Source organism: Drosophila serrata, unplaced genomic scaffold (assembly GCF_035046125.1).
Source record: "Drosophila serrata isolate PLE 108 unplaced genomic scaffold, ASM3504612v1 contig_302, whole genome shotgun sequence".
Taxonomy (NCBI): Eukaryota; Metazoa; Arthropoda; class Insecta; order Diptera; family Drosophilidae; genus Drosophila; species Drosophila serrata.
In genome coordinates this window covers 1,496,443-1,512,958 of record NW_028257200.1, presented here as the reverse complement: position 1 = coordinate 1,512,958, position 16,516 = coordinate 1,496,443, and the positions used below count along the sequence as shown (strand labels likewise).

General features: G+C 38.7%; 1 protein-coding gene across 1 annotated transcript; it reads right to left on the bottom strand.

Moving 5' to 3' along the window:
• Positions 1-8,528: 8,528 nt before the first annotated feature.
• On the bottom strand, positions 8,529-9,572 carry LOC110181437 (uncharacterized). Its single transcript, XM_020949179.2, has one exon. It carries the CDS (start codon positions 9,463-9,465, stop codon positions 8,629-8,631), a length of 837 nt encoding a protein of 278 aa, XP_020804838.2. The 5' UTR covers positions 9,466-9,572; the 3' UTR covers positions 8,529-8,628.
• Positions 9,573-16,516: the final 6,944 nt, after the last annotated feature.

Below are 16,516 nucleotides of genomic sequence, written 5' to 3'. Positions count from 1 at the left end.
TCACCTAGGCTGCTGTCAGGGCTCCGATGGCCACATGCCGTGGCAATTGATGTCAAATTTATAACGACAAATACTCGAAAAGTTTGCCACGTAGCCCAAACACACACACACTTGTCCGGAGCTGTGGCCAGACATGCTCCCTCCCTCCTTCGTCCATTCCCCGAGGTGGTGCAACCCCTTCTCCGCCGGGTTGTTCACATTTCGAGCATCATTATTGCTTTTTGATTTTTTGGTGTGAATTTGTTGAGCAGCAGACTGTGCGATTTCGGGTTGCCCCAGATGAATTATGGCCGGCAGATCCCAGCTCTTGGCTGGAACCGTGCCCAGGACATACCACACCGCCGGCTGGAAGCTGGGAGTCCTTCTTTGGACGAAGGGAACATATTAATGCAATTTTATTTAAATTATGCTACATTTATGCCTCTTGTTCGCGTTGATATATTTGTTTTTTATACGCCGCCATAGCCATTCGTCCTGTTTGGCACAATGGGGCGCAGGAGAGACGAAGGAAACAGCCATCGGAACTGGCCTCCTTATGGTCCTTTTTGGTGCATTTCATATTGCCTTGTCTGCAAAGTTTGGTGCCTCCATTCCTCGGCATTTATTTATGGCCATCAAACAGTTTATGCCAGCTGATAATTTTAAATGTTAATTAGACTCCGCTCGCCCGGGAGCCCGGCAGCTCGTCCAATTATTAAAGATTTAATGAATGGCAAATAAATTTGCTGTTTCGCAGGAAGGATGAATTAAATACAAATTGATATATTAATATTAATAATTAAATTTCAGTAATGCGTAATCAATTGTCAATGAGTTGCAATTATGCAGGACAGGGTTTTCTGGTATGATTGTCCGGAGTTGTGAGCTCAGATTAAAAAATTAGTGATATTAAAGTGGAAGCCACACCTTTATATTCCACAGTGTTAATTTAATCCTATTACAAAAAAAAAAAAAAATTGAAATGAAATTTTTTCAGAAAATAATAATAAGGATGAAACTGGTGGTAATATGTTTGTTATTAAAAAATGTAAACAAAACAATATAAACTGTTTTTAATATTGTATTTATATGCATTTTAAATATGCAAAGTCTGAAACGAAAACAAATACTTTAAAACAAGTATTATTATGCTTGATGTTGAACAAAGTTAAAAGGATATAATATCATATATAATGTTAGGTAAGCAAAACTGAAAGGAAAAACACATTGTGTCTCATACTTTAAGGCCTATGAGCCAACGCCCTGAAATAAAAATGAAATGGAAAAATGGAATGGTTCCCCATTTCCTCATTTTTAACTTCGACAAATTTGGCAAGCAAACGAGCATTAATTATTCGTGTGAATAACTCTGACAGGACCTGTGCTCAAATTGCAGACAACTTCCGTGCGATGCCGAACGCCATTAGGTGCAGACTGAAGCAGATGAATGCCTCAGGTATATCGAGATTGCTTAATTTCATTCGCACTCGCATTGAAAATCACTCCGAATTGTTTGCGGACATTCTTTTGGGGATGAGCTCTCGGGCCCGGAGCAGGAGGGAACTTTGCAATTATGGCCAAGGAATAGAATTCCCGTCGAGCCGTCAAAACCGGAAATGGCAAAGTGGCAAAGCGCAAAGCGGAAATGGCAGGCACAACACAACGCAGCGCAACAGAAAAATGCAAATTTTCACGAAAAAGGAAATTATAAAAATATTTGTCGGGGCACCATAGCCTCCTCCTGCTTGGCTCGAAAAATAGCAAAAGAATTTTTGCACGTGGATCGTCCTTGTTATTGCAAGGGGCTGTCTGAAGTCCACTCGAAGCGAAGGTCCCACAACTCAAGTGCTCCGTCGTCTGGGGCAAGTTTTTATATTATTTTATTCCACTTTTTTTTTTTTTTTTTTTTATTCCCGCCACTATATAACAAATAACAAGTAGCTGGATATATATAAAAAGAAATGTGTATGCAGCCCAGATATAAATGGCTGTGTGGGGAAGTAAATTTATGCACTGGCAAGTGAAAGGTGGAGTTCATATTTTAGCCATCGCGAGCGAGAGAGCGAGCGATTTCAACTTTAATTATTTTTACAGGTGCAATTTATTTACATGAATTTCAATCTCCGCACCGGGGTATAAATTACCATAAACATCTCCTGTATGAATACAGGTGGATATATGGGCTCTACTGCATGTTCTTTTTTTCTTCCTATTTTTTTTGTTGCCTGGGCTTTTTCCATGATGAATATTTAATGCAGGGAGGCGAAAGGGGAGCTACTCGAAATGTCAGATACAGCGAAACAGCAAAATGAGCATTACAAACAAAGGCTTGTTCCAGACTTATTTTCCGAGGCTTTTTCGGAAATCATAAATGCAGGAATAACACACTCACGCACAGCCTGAGCACCCGTTTTGGGTGTGTGCGAGAGTGAGGGTGTGTGTGTGTATGTTAGTGAGTGTGTGGATGCACAGGTGAAAAGTCAGAGAAAGTCAAATTAATTCCACTTAATTTGTTTTAACCACAAAAGCCAGAGAGTATCGAATGCCAAATGGCTGTCAATTTGGCGGCAGCTACTGTGCAATTTTCGCAGAGCCAGCGAACAGAGTTATAACCAGGTTTGAAAGTGCGTAAGGCTAAAGAATACCATATAAGAATGTTACATTTTAGCTTAAAATTTAAAATTCCTTTTAAAAAAAATGCATTAAAACTCAATTTAGTGTTCGAGTTCATCTTAAATTATAATTAAATTGTTTTGCATTCAAGTTTTGCTTTCAAAGAAATGTTAACATTGCAGTGCCACTTAACATACATTCGTAACATTTTACTTTACATAGTCCTTTGCCATTGGAACTGTTATGTTACAGGCCTGACTGTTATGTTAAGGCTTCTCATTAACAGTAAGGAGTAAAATGTTAATTTCGTAACATTTTACTTAACATAGTCCTCTGCCACTGTTACTGTTAACTTACATTTTAAAGCTTCTTATTAACACTAACGACTTTCTGTTAGTTTTAACATAGCTGTCAAACTCCCCACTTCCGCTGTAAGTAACATACCATTTATGTTGAATAACATAAGGATAATGTCCTGAAAGCTTCACACAAATAATGGTAAATTTCCCCTGAATAAAAAGCTTCAATATATGAAAACTTCCAAGCTTAGTTTCGTAAAGCTTCGACCACCAGCTACCCGCATTTTTTGGAATATAGAAGCCTCGCTTTCTGAGCTCTGATTGGCCGAAGGCACCTTATAAAAGGCAAGGCCATGTCCAATTAAAGTTCAGTTGGGCTTTGGGAACGTTAAAAGGATGCTGCCTTAAGGATGTGCCGGACAATGGAAGCCAGTTATGGGTAAAATTAAATTCATTTAGGTTAAAAAAATTATATTAAATAAAATGTTTAATTCTGTTAAAGTGTGCTTTATTGTGGGAGGAAAATATGTGTGTCCTATATGTATCTTGTTTGTTTTATTATTTTGTATATATTTAGCTCTGTCTAAAGCAGAACATTCGAATATATATTGATATATTTTTACTTTTCTATACCACTGCTGTTTGACAAAAAGTCCCAATAAAGTTAGGTCTTACTTTGATTTTATCAGCTTAAGAAATTTTTTAAAGTTAGATGAGACTAGAGTTTACTACTGCTTGCTTCTTAATATTTAAATAAGAATTTTGCGATTTATGCTAAAAATTTGACTGTACTCTCGATTTTGTTAAATTTGTGGTTTCCCATTGTAGTTGTTAATATGCAGGGTATTATAATTATATTCACAAGCAATAATAATAAACAAGAAAGAAAGCTAACTTTCGGAGGTCGAAGTTTTTATAACCTCAGGCTCAGGAATTCCATCTTCAAATCGATCATTACTAAGTCAAAAATGCATTAATTTTAATTCGGAATACTTTTTTGTGCTAGTTTTTATAGGGCTAACAAATCTGTATATTAATTTTGTAAATTTAGGAAACTAAATTTTTTGTTAAATTTTGACAATTTTAATGACCCCTTATAAAATTTTCAAAATTTTGCAAAAAAAAAATTTTCGCCGGACCAAAAATTATCGATTCGACTTTTCATGCTAATCAATAATATATATGGTTTATAGGGTCGGAAATGATTTCTTCATTGAGTTTTGAGCTTCTGACTGAAATAATAATACCCTGCAGGGGTATAAACATTGATTGCTTTAAAATAAAATAATTTAAGAATGTCATATAATTAACTTTATGAAATACAGTCATTTGCCTTTTTAACTTTAATAACAAAGCATTTGAAACAAGTTTGCAATGTGCTTAATATTGGAAATAAAAGCCAAACTGAAATCATAATATTGCTTTAAGTGAGTTAACCTAATTTAAAAGCTAATAACAATAATTTTATTGAAAATATCTTTGGCCAGATTGTTAGTTTTCATTGCTCCCAGAGCATCCGACACGACTTGAGGCAATCATTTATTTCGCCCCTTTCTTACGCCTAAGTAATGTCTTGGGGGAATCGTCACCCTCGACTAACTTTCGACCCCGCAACCTCGCTCAAAAACTCCAATTACGACCTAATTAACAGTGCCTAATTACACCCGACCACGCCCACTTGCCGCCCCGGGAGGACCCGCCCGATAACCTTAAACGCATTTCTCAGTTGCAGTTCACCAGAGTCATGTGAAAATTAAATGCTACGCGAATTTTCCCTTCCTCTTTTTATCCTCGCCCAATTTGGCAAAGTGGGGAAAGGAGAAGGAGGAGGAGGAGGATTAGGAGGGAGAACTCCTCGAGGCTGGAAACAATTTATTGGAAATGCAATTGAAAATGCAGCAAGCGTGTCGAGGTCGATTTAGAAAAATGCCAGCCATCGAAATGCTTTGAACTTGCGGCAATAAATTTCTCGATTCTGCCAGGCCATAAAAACAGTCAAAAAAAGGAATAAAAATCCTAATGAAGAGCCAGGGCCGAAGCCAGAGCCTACAAATTGTATTAAAACTTGTTCGCTCCTCGGCATCGGCACTCAAAAGCGTTTCCCCTCTGTGGCCGCATATTCATTGGGAAATCACTCACGTAACTTTCCATTCCGAAAAAAAGATAGTTGTGCCAAAAGAGCCGGAAAAGTTGACTACATTTGAACTTTAACCCCGTTTGATGTGCCTGTCCAAGGAGAACATTAAACTATCCCACAACTAAGTGGACTAATTCCTGTTTTCAACTTATTTACTCTTTTCCATTTCCATCTCGGGAATCTCCATCTCCACCACAGGACTCGCTCTGGAGCAGGCTGGGCGAACAAGCCGTTTAACGCCCATTCAGCCTTCGTCCTGGAGGTCCTTCGCAGGCCCCCGAGCATATGCTACAAATAATTTGTTATTCAATACGAAACACGAAAAAGTACACAAAGCGGCAAACGAGCTTCAACAATTCAACACACACTGGACATTTAGTAAATTGGCTAACAACTTTTTCTTCGTCGCCGCCCCCTCCCCGCTGTTTCCCGACGCCTTTTTATTGTTGCTGTGGTTGTTGTTACGTGATTTTCCGGTGAGACTGTGTGTGTGCGGGGTTCGGACAACATGTTGTCCCGTGTCCTGTGTCCTGTGGCATATGCTTGACCACAGGCAGGGATAACAAGAGCACCGCCCAAACAGTAGAAAAAGGATACACGGGACAGATGTCACAAAGGATTTTCAGACTGGATGAAAATTGAAGAAGTTACGGGGGAGCTTAGGTGGCCTAAAAGGCTATGTTGCGATCAATTAATGGAGACAAATTTATGGCCTATCGGAGAGATGATTTACAATATCTGAATACTAAATTAGATGACTTAAGGGGGTTATCTATAACATATTATAAAATACCAAAGAAGGCTCTTCAGTTCTTTATATTAAGCAGTCTTTACTCCACTTAATAAAATGCATTTATTGGTATTAACTGCATTCATCATGGATTATAATCTTCCAAGAGCTAACTCTAGCTTAATCATTTGTTAAAGGTATAAATATCAATTCATTCAGGCTAAAAGTTATTAAATATTCTTGTATAAAGTATATACATTTTTGTATATTTCACTTTGGCAGGGTAAATATAAAGTCCAAGGACTTCACCAATATAAGTCCATGTATAATGCAAATATGTAAATGTTTGCAAGAAAAAGCTTTGTATTTACCAAATAAAATACATGTATTTATAAAGCCAAAAGGTAGATATCAGACATTTGGTCATTGAATAAACTATTTGGCTTATCAAACAATTGTCCAACTTAGTGGCCATCAACTGACTCTCATCAAGTCAGATTTGAGACATGTCCTTCTTGATTTTTTTTCTTCCTTTTTCTTAGCCATATAGCGCCACTTACCGTTATGCCTCATGTTTATTCTCCGCACTGCCATCGGACCAGATTGTCTCCTTAGTTCCTTCCAGTTCTAGTTCTGCTTTTGTTTACGCTATGGCCACTTGAGCTGCTTTTATTTTATTGAAGATTTGTATCAGAATGTCAACAGGAGGGCATGTCAACGACAATAACAACAACAACATCGACAAGGAGTGGCCAGGAAAGATGCAGAAGTTGCTCTTTTGATGTGGGTTGTGTGTCTCAAGTCCTTTTCTTGCTACCGTTTTTCCTTTTGTATTTTTCTAGCATTTCAGCAAATAAAATGTTTGCTTAAAAAATTGCAGACATGCATTGCGAGTTTTCCTGTCTCCTCGTGTTTTCTTTTTTCTATTTTCGTCGGAGGTCCTTTGCTTAAGTTGAAAATGTTGAAATGCTCATTTCAAGCAAGTTTGCCATTCTCCGTTTTCTGGGAATTTTCGGGCAGTCAGGAATTTACTGCAGTCACGACTCCAGCCTGACACAAATACATTTAAAAATGTGCTAACATATGTACACTGCCATCCCGGAGCTCACATATTTCTTCTCCATTCGCCGCGTTGACAGGACCCCTCCTTATCACGCATCCTTAAGGAGTGGAATGTAACGACAGTTGGCAGTTAAGTTCGGATAATGCAGGGACCGAGAGGAGCCCCCAGCTGGGCTAATCCGAGAGTGCGTGAAGATAATCTAAGCTAAGCTATATACATAGAACTCTGATTTCACTTGAAAGTCACTTTTGGGGTAAGTCCAGCTACGATCTTGTTCGAGGTCCTTGAAGCTGCAAACAAATGCAGTTGCAGTCAATCAAATTCTCTCGATAGCAAACAATAGAGTGTGTTTTAAGACAGAGGTACCTGAAGCTTCAACTTCCTACCCGACATGTGAGATGTGAAATATTTAATATACTTCTTCCTTGTTCTCCCATTCAGCTCAATGCCATCAACATCAAATCATCACAAGCACAAATTCAATTACTCAACACTGGGGCAACATTTGTGGAGCTGCCAAAGGATCTAGAGGGGAGGCGCTGAACGTGTCCTGGGAGTGACATTAATGCGATTCCGGCGACTGTCAATCATATTAGTATTGCCAAAGCAATTGCCAAAATAATGCTCGACTCTTGTTTTTTCTGGCACTTTATTTTTATTTACTCGCTCTTTGAAGAGTGCCACCCGGCGCTCAATTTGCAATTTAATCGATTGCCTCTAAAAATCTACAAATAAATTGAACCGAATATTTTTATTGGCCTGTAATGTGCTAAAAGGGAAAATACTATATTTAGACGATATATCTAAACAAAAACAAAACCAAATTGAAATTTATGCTAGGCATTTTAATTGATTCAATTAAAAACATAAATTTTATAGATTCCGGAATAGAACGAATATAGAAAATATTAATGAAAATATATTAAAATGGATGCCATATAAATCATTGTGGATTTGAAAGCACTTAAAACGATATCCAAAGGAATTTCACAAACTAAAACTAAACTATCGAAACTATAGTTTATCGAAATTTCATACTACAAATATAACGCTTACCGTTTTTTTAACATAATGGGTTATACTTTTCATGTTCAGTTTTGTTTTTAAGCAGATTAAAATTAAGGTAAAGTCTGATTCTTCCTTGGCTAAACAAAATTGAATCTAAATTATGCAATAACATAATTAAAGAGCCACATTTCCTTAACAGGTTTTCATAACATCATTTTTTGATGTAAATGATATCCCTTTTTTTAAATTTAAACGATTTTAAACGATTTCCGAACCTGCCCACGTTACCTATACCATAAATAACACCCTTGACACACTCATTAACACCCTCGCTCTCCCCTCCCCAGCCACCGTTTACAATTGGCCCTCCCGAAATACAAACAGCATCGCTTTCAACATATTCCAAAAAAGAAACGCAACGAAATGAAATCGAATGTCGAGCGTTTGTCGGACAGATTAAAAATACAATTTACGGCAAATCAATTGCGGCTAACATGGCAACGGCGGGACGAAGGAGAACAACAACAACAACAACGAGAAAAAAAGGCAAAAATTAAAATGGCCACCGCAAGGAAAACAGTTGGAGCAAAAAATGAAAAGCAAACAAAGGACGACGACCGAATGCCGGAAAATCGAAAGCTGAAAGGCAACACCCAAAGCCCGCAAAACAAGCGGAAAAGAAAGAAAGGACGACAACAATAAGGCTTGGCGATAGCAACAGCTGCTGGCATAAATTTGTATAAATAATAAACAATTTACGCTTTGGAATGAACGATTTTTGATCCAACTGTGACGTCTGCTACTCGTCTGCATGTAAGTCCAGCAGATCCTGCAGATCCTCTAGTTTCAGTGTATTCTTTTCCAGATTTCCTTGCAACTCCTTTAATTGCTCTTGTTCTATATTTTCCTCCAGCTTTGCTGATTGCTCTTTTTCCAGATCTTCCTTCAGCTCCGCTGGCTGCTCCTCTTCCAAATTTTCCACTGATTCCTGTATGGGATTTTCGTCCTTTTTCTCCTGTTCCTCCTTCGACTGCTTGTTTTTGTGGATCATAGAGTTTCGCACTTGAAGTTCAAAGGCTCGAACGGCTAAAAGACGCTGCTTCCTGGTCAACTGGCTAAAGTAAATGGCTCCCATAATGTAGCTGCGCACATCCTGGACGTAATTGATCAATGATTCGGCGCTCTCTGGAACTGGCAGGATGTCCAGAACCTCACCCAGTGAGTCCTTAATCCTGGCGGGGCACACCACCTCAACCACCACGCAAAGTGAGGCAAAAGCACCCACAGTGGTGATGGTGGCCATCAATCCGTATTCGCACCACACCTTGTTGCAGCAGACCATACTCACCATTCTGTGGGTGATCCGCTCGTAGTTACACCAGCCCAGCTGGATGATCACTTCCATGACGAAGACAGTGACCAGGATATCAACTACGACAAAGACGTACGGGGCACGCTGCCGATAGAGTTTCGGCAGGATGTTGCACTCCCAAATTAGCAGCAACATGGCCGCAAGGAAGATGGTGGCACCCACCGAAGGAGCCGGCGAGCACTCGTCCATCGGCTGGTCCACGAAGAAGGTCTTGCCCCACATCTGCAGGAAGGCAGCGACTGAAATCGCCGTCTGGCTCACCATCACGGTATTTGGAGAAAGTTTCTAAATCAGTTTGCTTGGAGGTTGTGTGCTTCTGTATCGACTGCCCGAAATCCAGTGAATAGCCTACTTGGACCAGCGCCAACTGATAAACATATCACTTGGAAGTCGCATTTTCCAAACTGGTTCATCGAATCACAGTTGGCCGAGAAACCCATCTGATGGTTTTTTCACTTTTCCCCGCTTTTTTGGCTTTTACAGAAACATTTTAACAGATATTTTCAGGAGCTACTGCTGGTGAATTTAAGCCCTCTTGGCATTTAAAACGTCATAAGCCAACCGGCTGGCTCAGCTTGGCCTTAACATTTATTGCATACTTCTGAGGCCATGGCCTGTAAATCGCATTCTGAAGTGGCGTAGGTGAAACGATATCCTTTCTCCTTAGGGTATTACCAATGGAACGTTTATTTGGAAATAAATATAATATTTTTTATTACCAATTTTATAAATATTTTATTGTAAATAATTTGTAATAAGCATAATGCTAGCAAGGGTTCAAATTTAAAGAGAAACCTATACCATTAAACCGATTTTACACAGAAAAGTAATGATTTCATAAATATCCTATTAAAAATTTAATTCAAAAATGAATCCCAAGCACCAAAATACTATTTTAACTTGCAACAATTTACTTCCTAATTTCCCAATTTCTTTATTTATTCCTATAAACAGTAACATAGAGTATTACAAGATGTACTCAAATAATTAAATGTGTAAAATACCTCTGGAGCTTGTCTTTTTGCTCGTTTGGCTCTGTCGGAATTTATATTGGGCACTATCTGGTTTCGGTTTGTGTGATTTTCACTGGCCTCATAAATTATTTGATGGCAGCAAAAGAGCAGAGAAAAATCAAGTTTTAGTGCGCACTTTGTGGCAGGCCCACACAAGCAAGCCAGACACTTAATGTGCCATCAAACAATTTTGGGAGCTGGGCATAAGGCATAAGTTCTCTCTTCTCTATGACATTTAAGCGTGACAAATTTCCAGAAATGTCCAGGCACTTTAAATTATCATAGCCCAGGGTAAAAGTCGTGGCTAGCCGGCGGTAGTGGTGGGACCTGAGCAAACATTGGGCCAAAGTCAATGACAAAACTTTTTGGCGCAGCAATAAAAATCAACATTATTATGTTAATTGGCTGGGCCGCGGCCAAGCCCTTTGGCGTTCCCCGGTCGGGTCAAGATTTTAATCACTAAATTAGTTTACAAAATACGCAAGTACGCAGGTATTTTCCGCGAATTTTTCTTTAACCGAGTGCCTTAGGTCAGGCACGAACAATCAGGATGCCAAAGCGCCTAAAAGCATGTGGCCTTTATTTGTCTTATGGCACGAAGGCAAAAGGTAAGCTCCTTTTGTTAACTGCGCGAAAGTTCTCCCACCTGCATTCTTTTCGCTCTTACCTTCTTTGCTTTTTTTGCAGTCAAAAATAATAAGTAAACATTATTTATTTTAAAGGAAGCTGCCGAGCAGCTGCATGACCCCGGGCGTTTCAAACTGGAAACAATGCCGGAAAGGATGAGGATGAGGATGAGGACGTTTAAGTTGCCTTGTCATGGTCGCGGGCAGAACGTCAAAGTAATTAAACAAAAGTAATTAAGATTAGCGGACCTGGAGTAGCTCCGAGTCATCGGCGCGGCTCGACTCTCACCTCTCAACCCGCTGCCATTACGCTCATTATCATTATCATAGCGCGAAAAGGTAAGGCTAATGTTAAAGGCAACAATATGAAAAGCTTCCCGACAACTTTGACGTCATTATGGCCGGCATCGCTCACGGTGTCCTTAAATATATACATCTTAATGTAAGGACTGACCTCTCCTTCTCCCCAAGGCTATTTGGCAAATTATTATTGTTGTGAAAAGTTTCGGGAGAACAAAGCTAATGATCTTTAAAGATTAGTTTCAAGCCATAACAGGGAGCTCACTAGAACCGGGACTGGGGACTGGGGAATGGGCAATCAGCAAAGGGGTCACGACCCCCGAGGAACAATCATCATCAGGCACTAAACTCAATCGACAGCTGACTCGCCATATTTCTCCCACGAATCCTTGAATCCTCGCATCCTCTGTAACCCTCGGAAGGCGTGCTTCATTAACTCCCGCACACTCGTCCTGCCGTATCAATCCCATCCTTCATTGGCTTAACTCCTGGCTATCATCAACTACGTCTAAATCCCCTCGACTCTGATTTGGACCGCTCGCCAAAGTTTTTGGCCGGGCCAACACAACTTTCGCAGATATTTTCGGCCGCTTAAATTATACTTGGCACTGCCAAAGGTTAGCAGGATCCAGGATCCAGCCACGCACCGAACGAGATTTATTAGCATTCAAAGAGGCATTTTAGTCCGCCGCTTACCTCCTTTGTATGGGGTAATTTTTCACCAGACCAACTTTTGTTTTGATTAAATGAAGCTTAACGAGTGGACGCACAAGCCACAAACAATTGCACAGTGAGAAAATCGAATAACTTTAGCGGGAAATAATTTTATTAAGATACTTGAGATTGAAGTTAATTAAAATAAGTGAAGTATATAAGATAAATACATAGAACATGACTTGATTAAGCTTAAGTTGCTTATTAAACTTTCCACAGCTGTTTTTTTTAGAGATAATTTTAAAAACAAAAAAGTGATTCTTGATACTTTGTTATTATCCTTGAATTAGCTTGATGATTTTTATCACTTTCAATACCTTGCCAAGCCTTTTTTATAGCTATAAAAAACATTATGTGAATAACTAATTACCAAGATATTTTAAACTGTTTATCAATTGTTCTGTAACTATTCGTCGTAATCTAAATTCTGAAGAGGTTAACAATATGAATTCGGTAAGGTAAGTTATAAGTTTATATATGTTTTGAACATGTGAAATTCATATCAATTCATATCCTTAATATATGTTTATTTATATATTTTTCTTATTTACAAGTTTCTTGTTTCTTAATCGTTTCTCTCACTGCAAAAGCAGCTACGTGTTACCTCAAGTCTTGGGCCAGCTCGAGGTGCTGCCAACTTAACTAATGAGCTGATTTACAGCCCAACACGTCCAGGACAAAGGCCAAGGACTGCAGTTTACCGAAAGGTGAATGGCTGCGGAGTGGGTGACGTGTATCAGGATTCGAGGTGGGGCGAGGTCGTATGACAAATGCGCTTTCCTGTTATTTATGGTGACCGCAGGACAAGATGTTCTACGTGCGGTCATTAGGCCCGTAGGCGTTACGGCCCCTCCATGCACTCTGGCAATTTGTGCAGGTTATCGATGTTCTACAATCGACTTCAGATTTTAGGGTAAAACAGTTCACCATGACTTTGACCAACTGATGTATTTTAAATATATTTAAAATTATAACCAGAAGGAATTTAACTATGGGAAGCTAAAGTTTATATACCCTTGTAGTTTTCAATTGAATCATAGGATTGAATCCAATTAAGCTTAAAACTTGTTTCCAAGTCACTTTTTTAAAAAAATCAAAGTTTAAAAATCTCATAACTAAGTCAAAAAGAATTAATTTTAGCTTGGGAAGCAATTTTGTGTTAGTTTTTATTTGCTTTATAAATCTGCAAACTCAGTTTATGTTTTTAAAAAGTTAAATTTTTTAAATTTTTTTGAAATTTTAATCATGTAACCCCTTGTAAAATTTTGAAATTTCGAAAAATATTCAAAAATTTATTTTTTGACCAGACATGGCAGATTGATTCGCCTTGTGATTCTGATCAAGAATTTATATGATTTATAGGGTCGGAAATTACTTCTTCACAGCGTTACAAGCATTTGATTAAAATTATAATACCCTGCAAGTGTATAAAAAGGGTACTATTTATTAAACACATTATATATTTATTTCGATTCCCAACTAGTTTAAAGAATCTTGCAGATATTGGGTCCTCACAGGCTTTATCTGGATCTCATTAAACAGCGAGAGTTTAAGATGTAATTGTCCTAAATAATTATTAACCTTGCCTTGAAAACCTCGATTATAAAAATATTAAAGGTAGTCATTTCAAAATTCAAGCAAATTAGAACTAATAAAAGTTACTAATACTAATTCTTGCTGTTCAAAGCGCGTTTCATCTTATTAAATCGCTTTCAACGCCTTTCCTTAGCCGTTGTTTGGCCAGCGATTATCCCTAATTAGGCCTTGATACATACCTTTCGCAGACAATCAAGACGGGCAAAGGACGAAGACGCAATCCTCCAACCTGAGCCTGAGCCTGAGCCCAACTGACAAATTGTAATTGTGTGACAAACAAGCGGAAATCGGCTTAAATCTGCCGCCCCACAAAAGGAAATCCGCAGAAAGTGGCAGACGGTTTGGGGCATGACTTCCTTTATTGAGTTATTAGCCAAGCTCGACGCTCGCTTTTGGGCCATGTGGCAAGTCAATTTGTCAGCGGGAAAAGTTTCATCAGCCGCGCTTAGTCACGATGGCTAATAAAGAGTAGACAGCTTTTTAGGGAACGGGAGTCAGGCCATTGACAACCGATGGAATGCAAATTTTTATTTGGTTCCGATGACAGCACAGGTTTCTACGCATTCCTTTTTTTTGCAATGAATGGTTGACTGGGTTCCCGCCTCAATTTTCCACACATTTTCCCCCTTCTAACGGCATTCGATTCTTTTGTTAGTATGCGCTTCATTCGGAAACCTTTACGCGAGGCACTTTGAATAAATTTTTACATTTAAAAAAAGTGTAGTGTTTTCAAAGGGAAGGGCTATCAGTGGATACTCTTTAACTCTTTAATTAATAAATTTGGAATTTAAAAAACTTTAGTTTATTGTTGCTATAATGCTTTATTTCCCTTCTGATTAAAAGATAATATTAGTAAGGTTTTAGAGTTCTCCATTAAGTTATTGCCTCACTTGCAAAGGTTCAACAAACAAAATGGTAACAAACATCTCCAAATAAATCATAGCTTAAATAAATACCAGCATTTACAAATATTTGCCAGAATAACAGGTTTCGAGTGGGTGAAAGAGTGGAATAAAAAGTGTAATACTCGCTAGGTGCCAAGGGGCACTTATGCGTAACATTGCGTAAGTGCAGCTGTCAGATAACAAGGCTGCTTTTGGGGGTGGTTGTGGGTGGCAAAATAGGGGAGGATGCAGCAAAGTGCATGCCAGCTTGAGTGTGAAAATTGCTGGAAAAACGAATGCATGCTTACGGGGAATCAGTTTTGATTTTCCATTCCAGGGCTTGACTTGTGAAATGGAAATGTGACGTCGGCCTGCGTAAAAACCGCAAAACCGTCGCAAAACTTGATGGTATATCTATTAAACTTTCGATTCTCAAATCTTTATCTTAATACCCTATGCTGTAATCTTTATTTATTACTTTAGGTAAATTTTCAACATGTTATCCAGTGTAAACTTGAGAATCCCATAGTATTAATCTCCGCAGACAGGCCAAAGAAAGAAAACTTTCCCAATAGTATTCCCCGAACTAGTTTACCTCATTTGGACAGTCCTTAGCCCAAAGAGTAGTCTGCAAAAAGGAAACTGCTGTGGGGAAATGTGAGTATGTCTACGAATGTACAGGAAAACAGGAATGAAACTTTCCATTTTCAATTTGCTGCAGACTTTAGCTAAGTACCAGAATAGGAGGAAAACATTTCTGTCCCATTGGACAGTACCTTCCTTTTCTTCTTTTACTATTTTCTCTGTCTACTTAAAGTCGCATTGAACCGGAAGAATAACATTGAACAGCAAACAATCAGCAGTCAAAAATTTCATTGTTAGGGGCAGCAGCGGGAGAAAAAAAATAGCAAAACAAGTGCGAGGGAAAAAAATAAACCGGAAAACTTTTGGACAAGGCGTGAAAAATACAAAAAGACTGCACAGGAGGAAAAAAAAGAAAAGAAAACTTTTACCATGGCGAGGAAACTTCACAAAGCAGCCAACAAAGTGTTGTAATGGCTGGCCAAGGGGATCCCCCCCGTCCACTGCTTGACTTTTGACCCAACGAAGCGAATGTGTTGCAACGACCTTTGTGGCCTTCCGGCTCCTCTCTCTCTCCCTCCACTCTCCCCGCCCGCCTACCGATTTGGTCACATGCTGGCGCAACAGTCGGCCACGCCACCCTCCTGCAAGGTCCTACGGGGAATCCCCTCACAATGAACCTGCTGGCGACGCTGCACGTATGTCCTGTGGGCGTGTGGCCACCAGGACTCCCGATGAGGAGTCATCTTGTCTGCCGTCTAGCCTTGTCAGTTTTAATGTTTTTGGCATTGAGCGATGCCTCTGATTTGAAGGAATTCATTAAGCTTGTTTGGCATGGCCAACAGGGAGTTTATGCCCATGTCCTCGCAAGGATATTCCTTTCCTGAGTCTATGTAGTATAGTGCTTGGTTTTGCTGGTGGAAAGTTCAAAAGCAGCTTGTTGCTGTCCACTTTTATTTGGCCTTTGTTTTGCTAATTAGGCTGTAGGCCTAAAACTTAATGAAAACAAGTAATGGCATTCAAGAACATTCATTGTTTGGCATTGAAAATGTTTTATAATCTTAAGGTATTTGCTGGCAATAAATGGAGATGTCAAGCCAGATTTTGTTCCCTTGTGCAGCCAATAAGAAAATGTTATAGTAACTTTATAAAAGGATTTAAATACACTTAATAAAGTTTTTATTTTGTATCACTTTTCAATTACCAATTATATAAACAAGAGTTTTTCAACATTTAAAGGACAAATAGCACTATTTAAGAATTTCCAGTATTTGTTTATTTGATTTTATTTATATTAGAAATTATCGTTTATTTTTTTTTTTAAGCAGTCACAATAATTAATAAACTTCCCACCGTTTGGCCAATTCGTTAAGCTAAAAAAAATGCAATTATTACCAGCAATTAGTTGGCCCTTTATCAGCGAAAATCACATAAGCAGAGCGTGCAAATTGAATATCTCAAATTAATTAAATGTTTTATTTAGCGAACAAAACCCACTTTTGCACTCAGAAGAATACTGCGAATAAAATGCATATAAATTTAATTAACTTGTCTAATTGAAAGCTCGCCTCGAAAATGCAATATATGCTGCAATAGCACA

What these genes read in the sequence shown, in the direction of transcription:
- LOC110181437 (XM_020949179.2), bottom strand. Translation starts at nt 9,465, where the DNA reads ATGGTGAGCCAGACGGCGATTTCAGTCGCTGCCTTCCTGCAGATGTGG.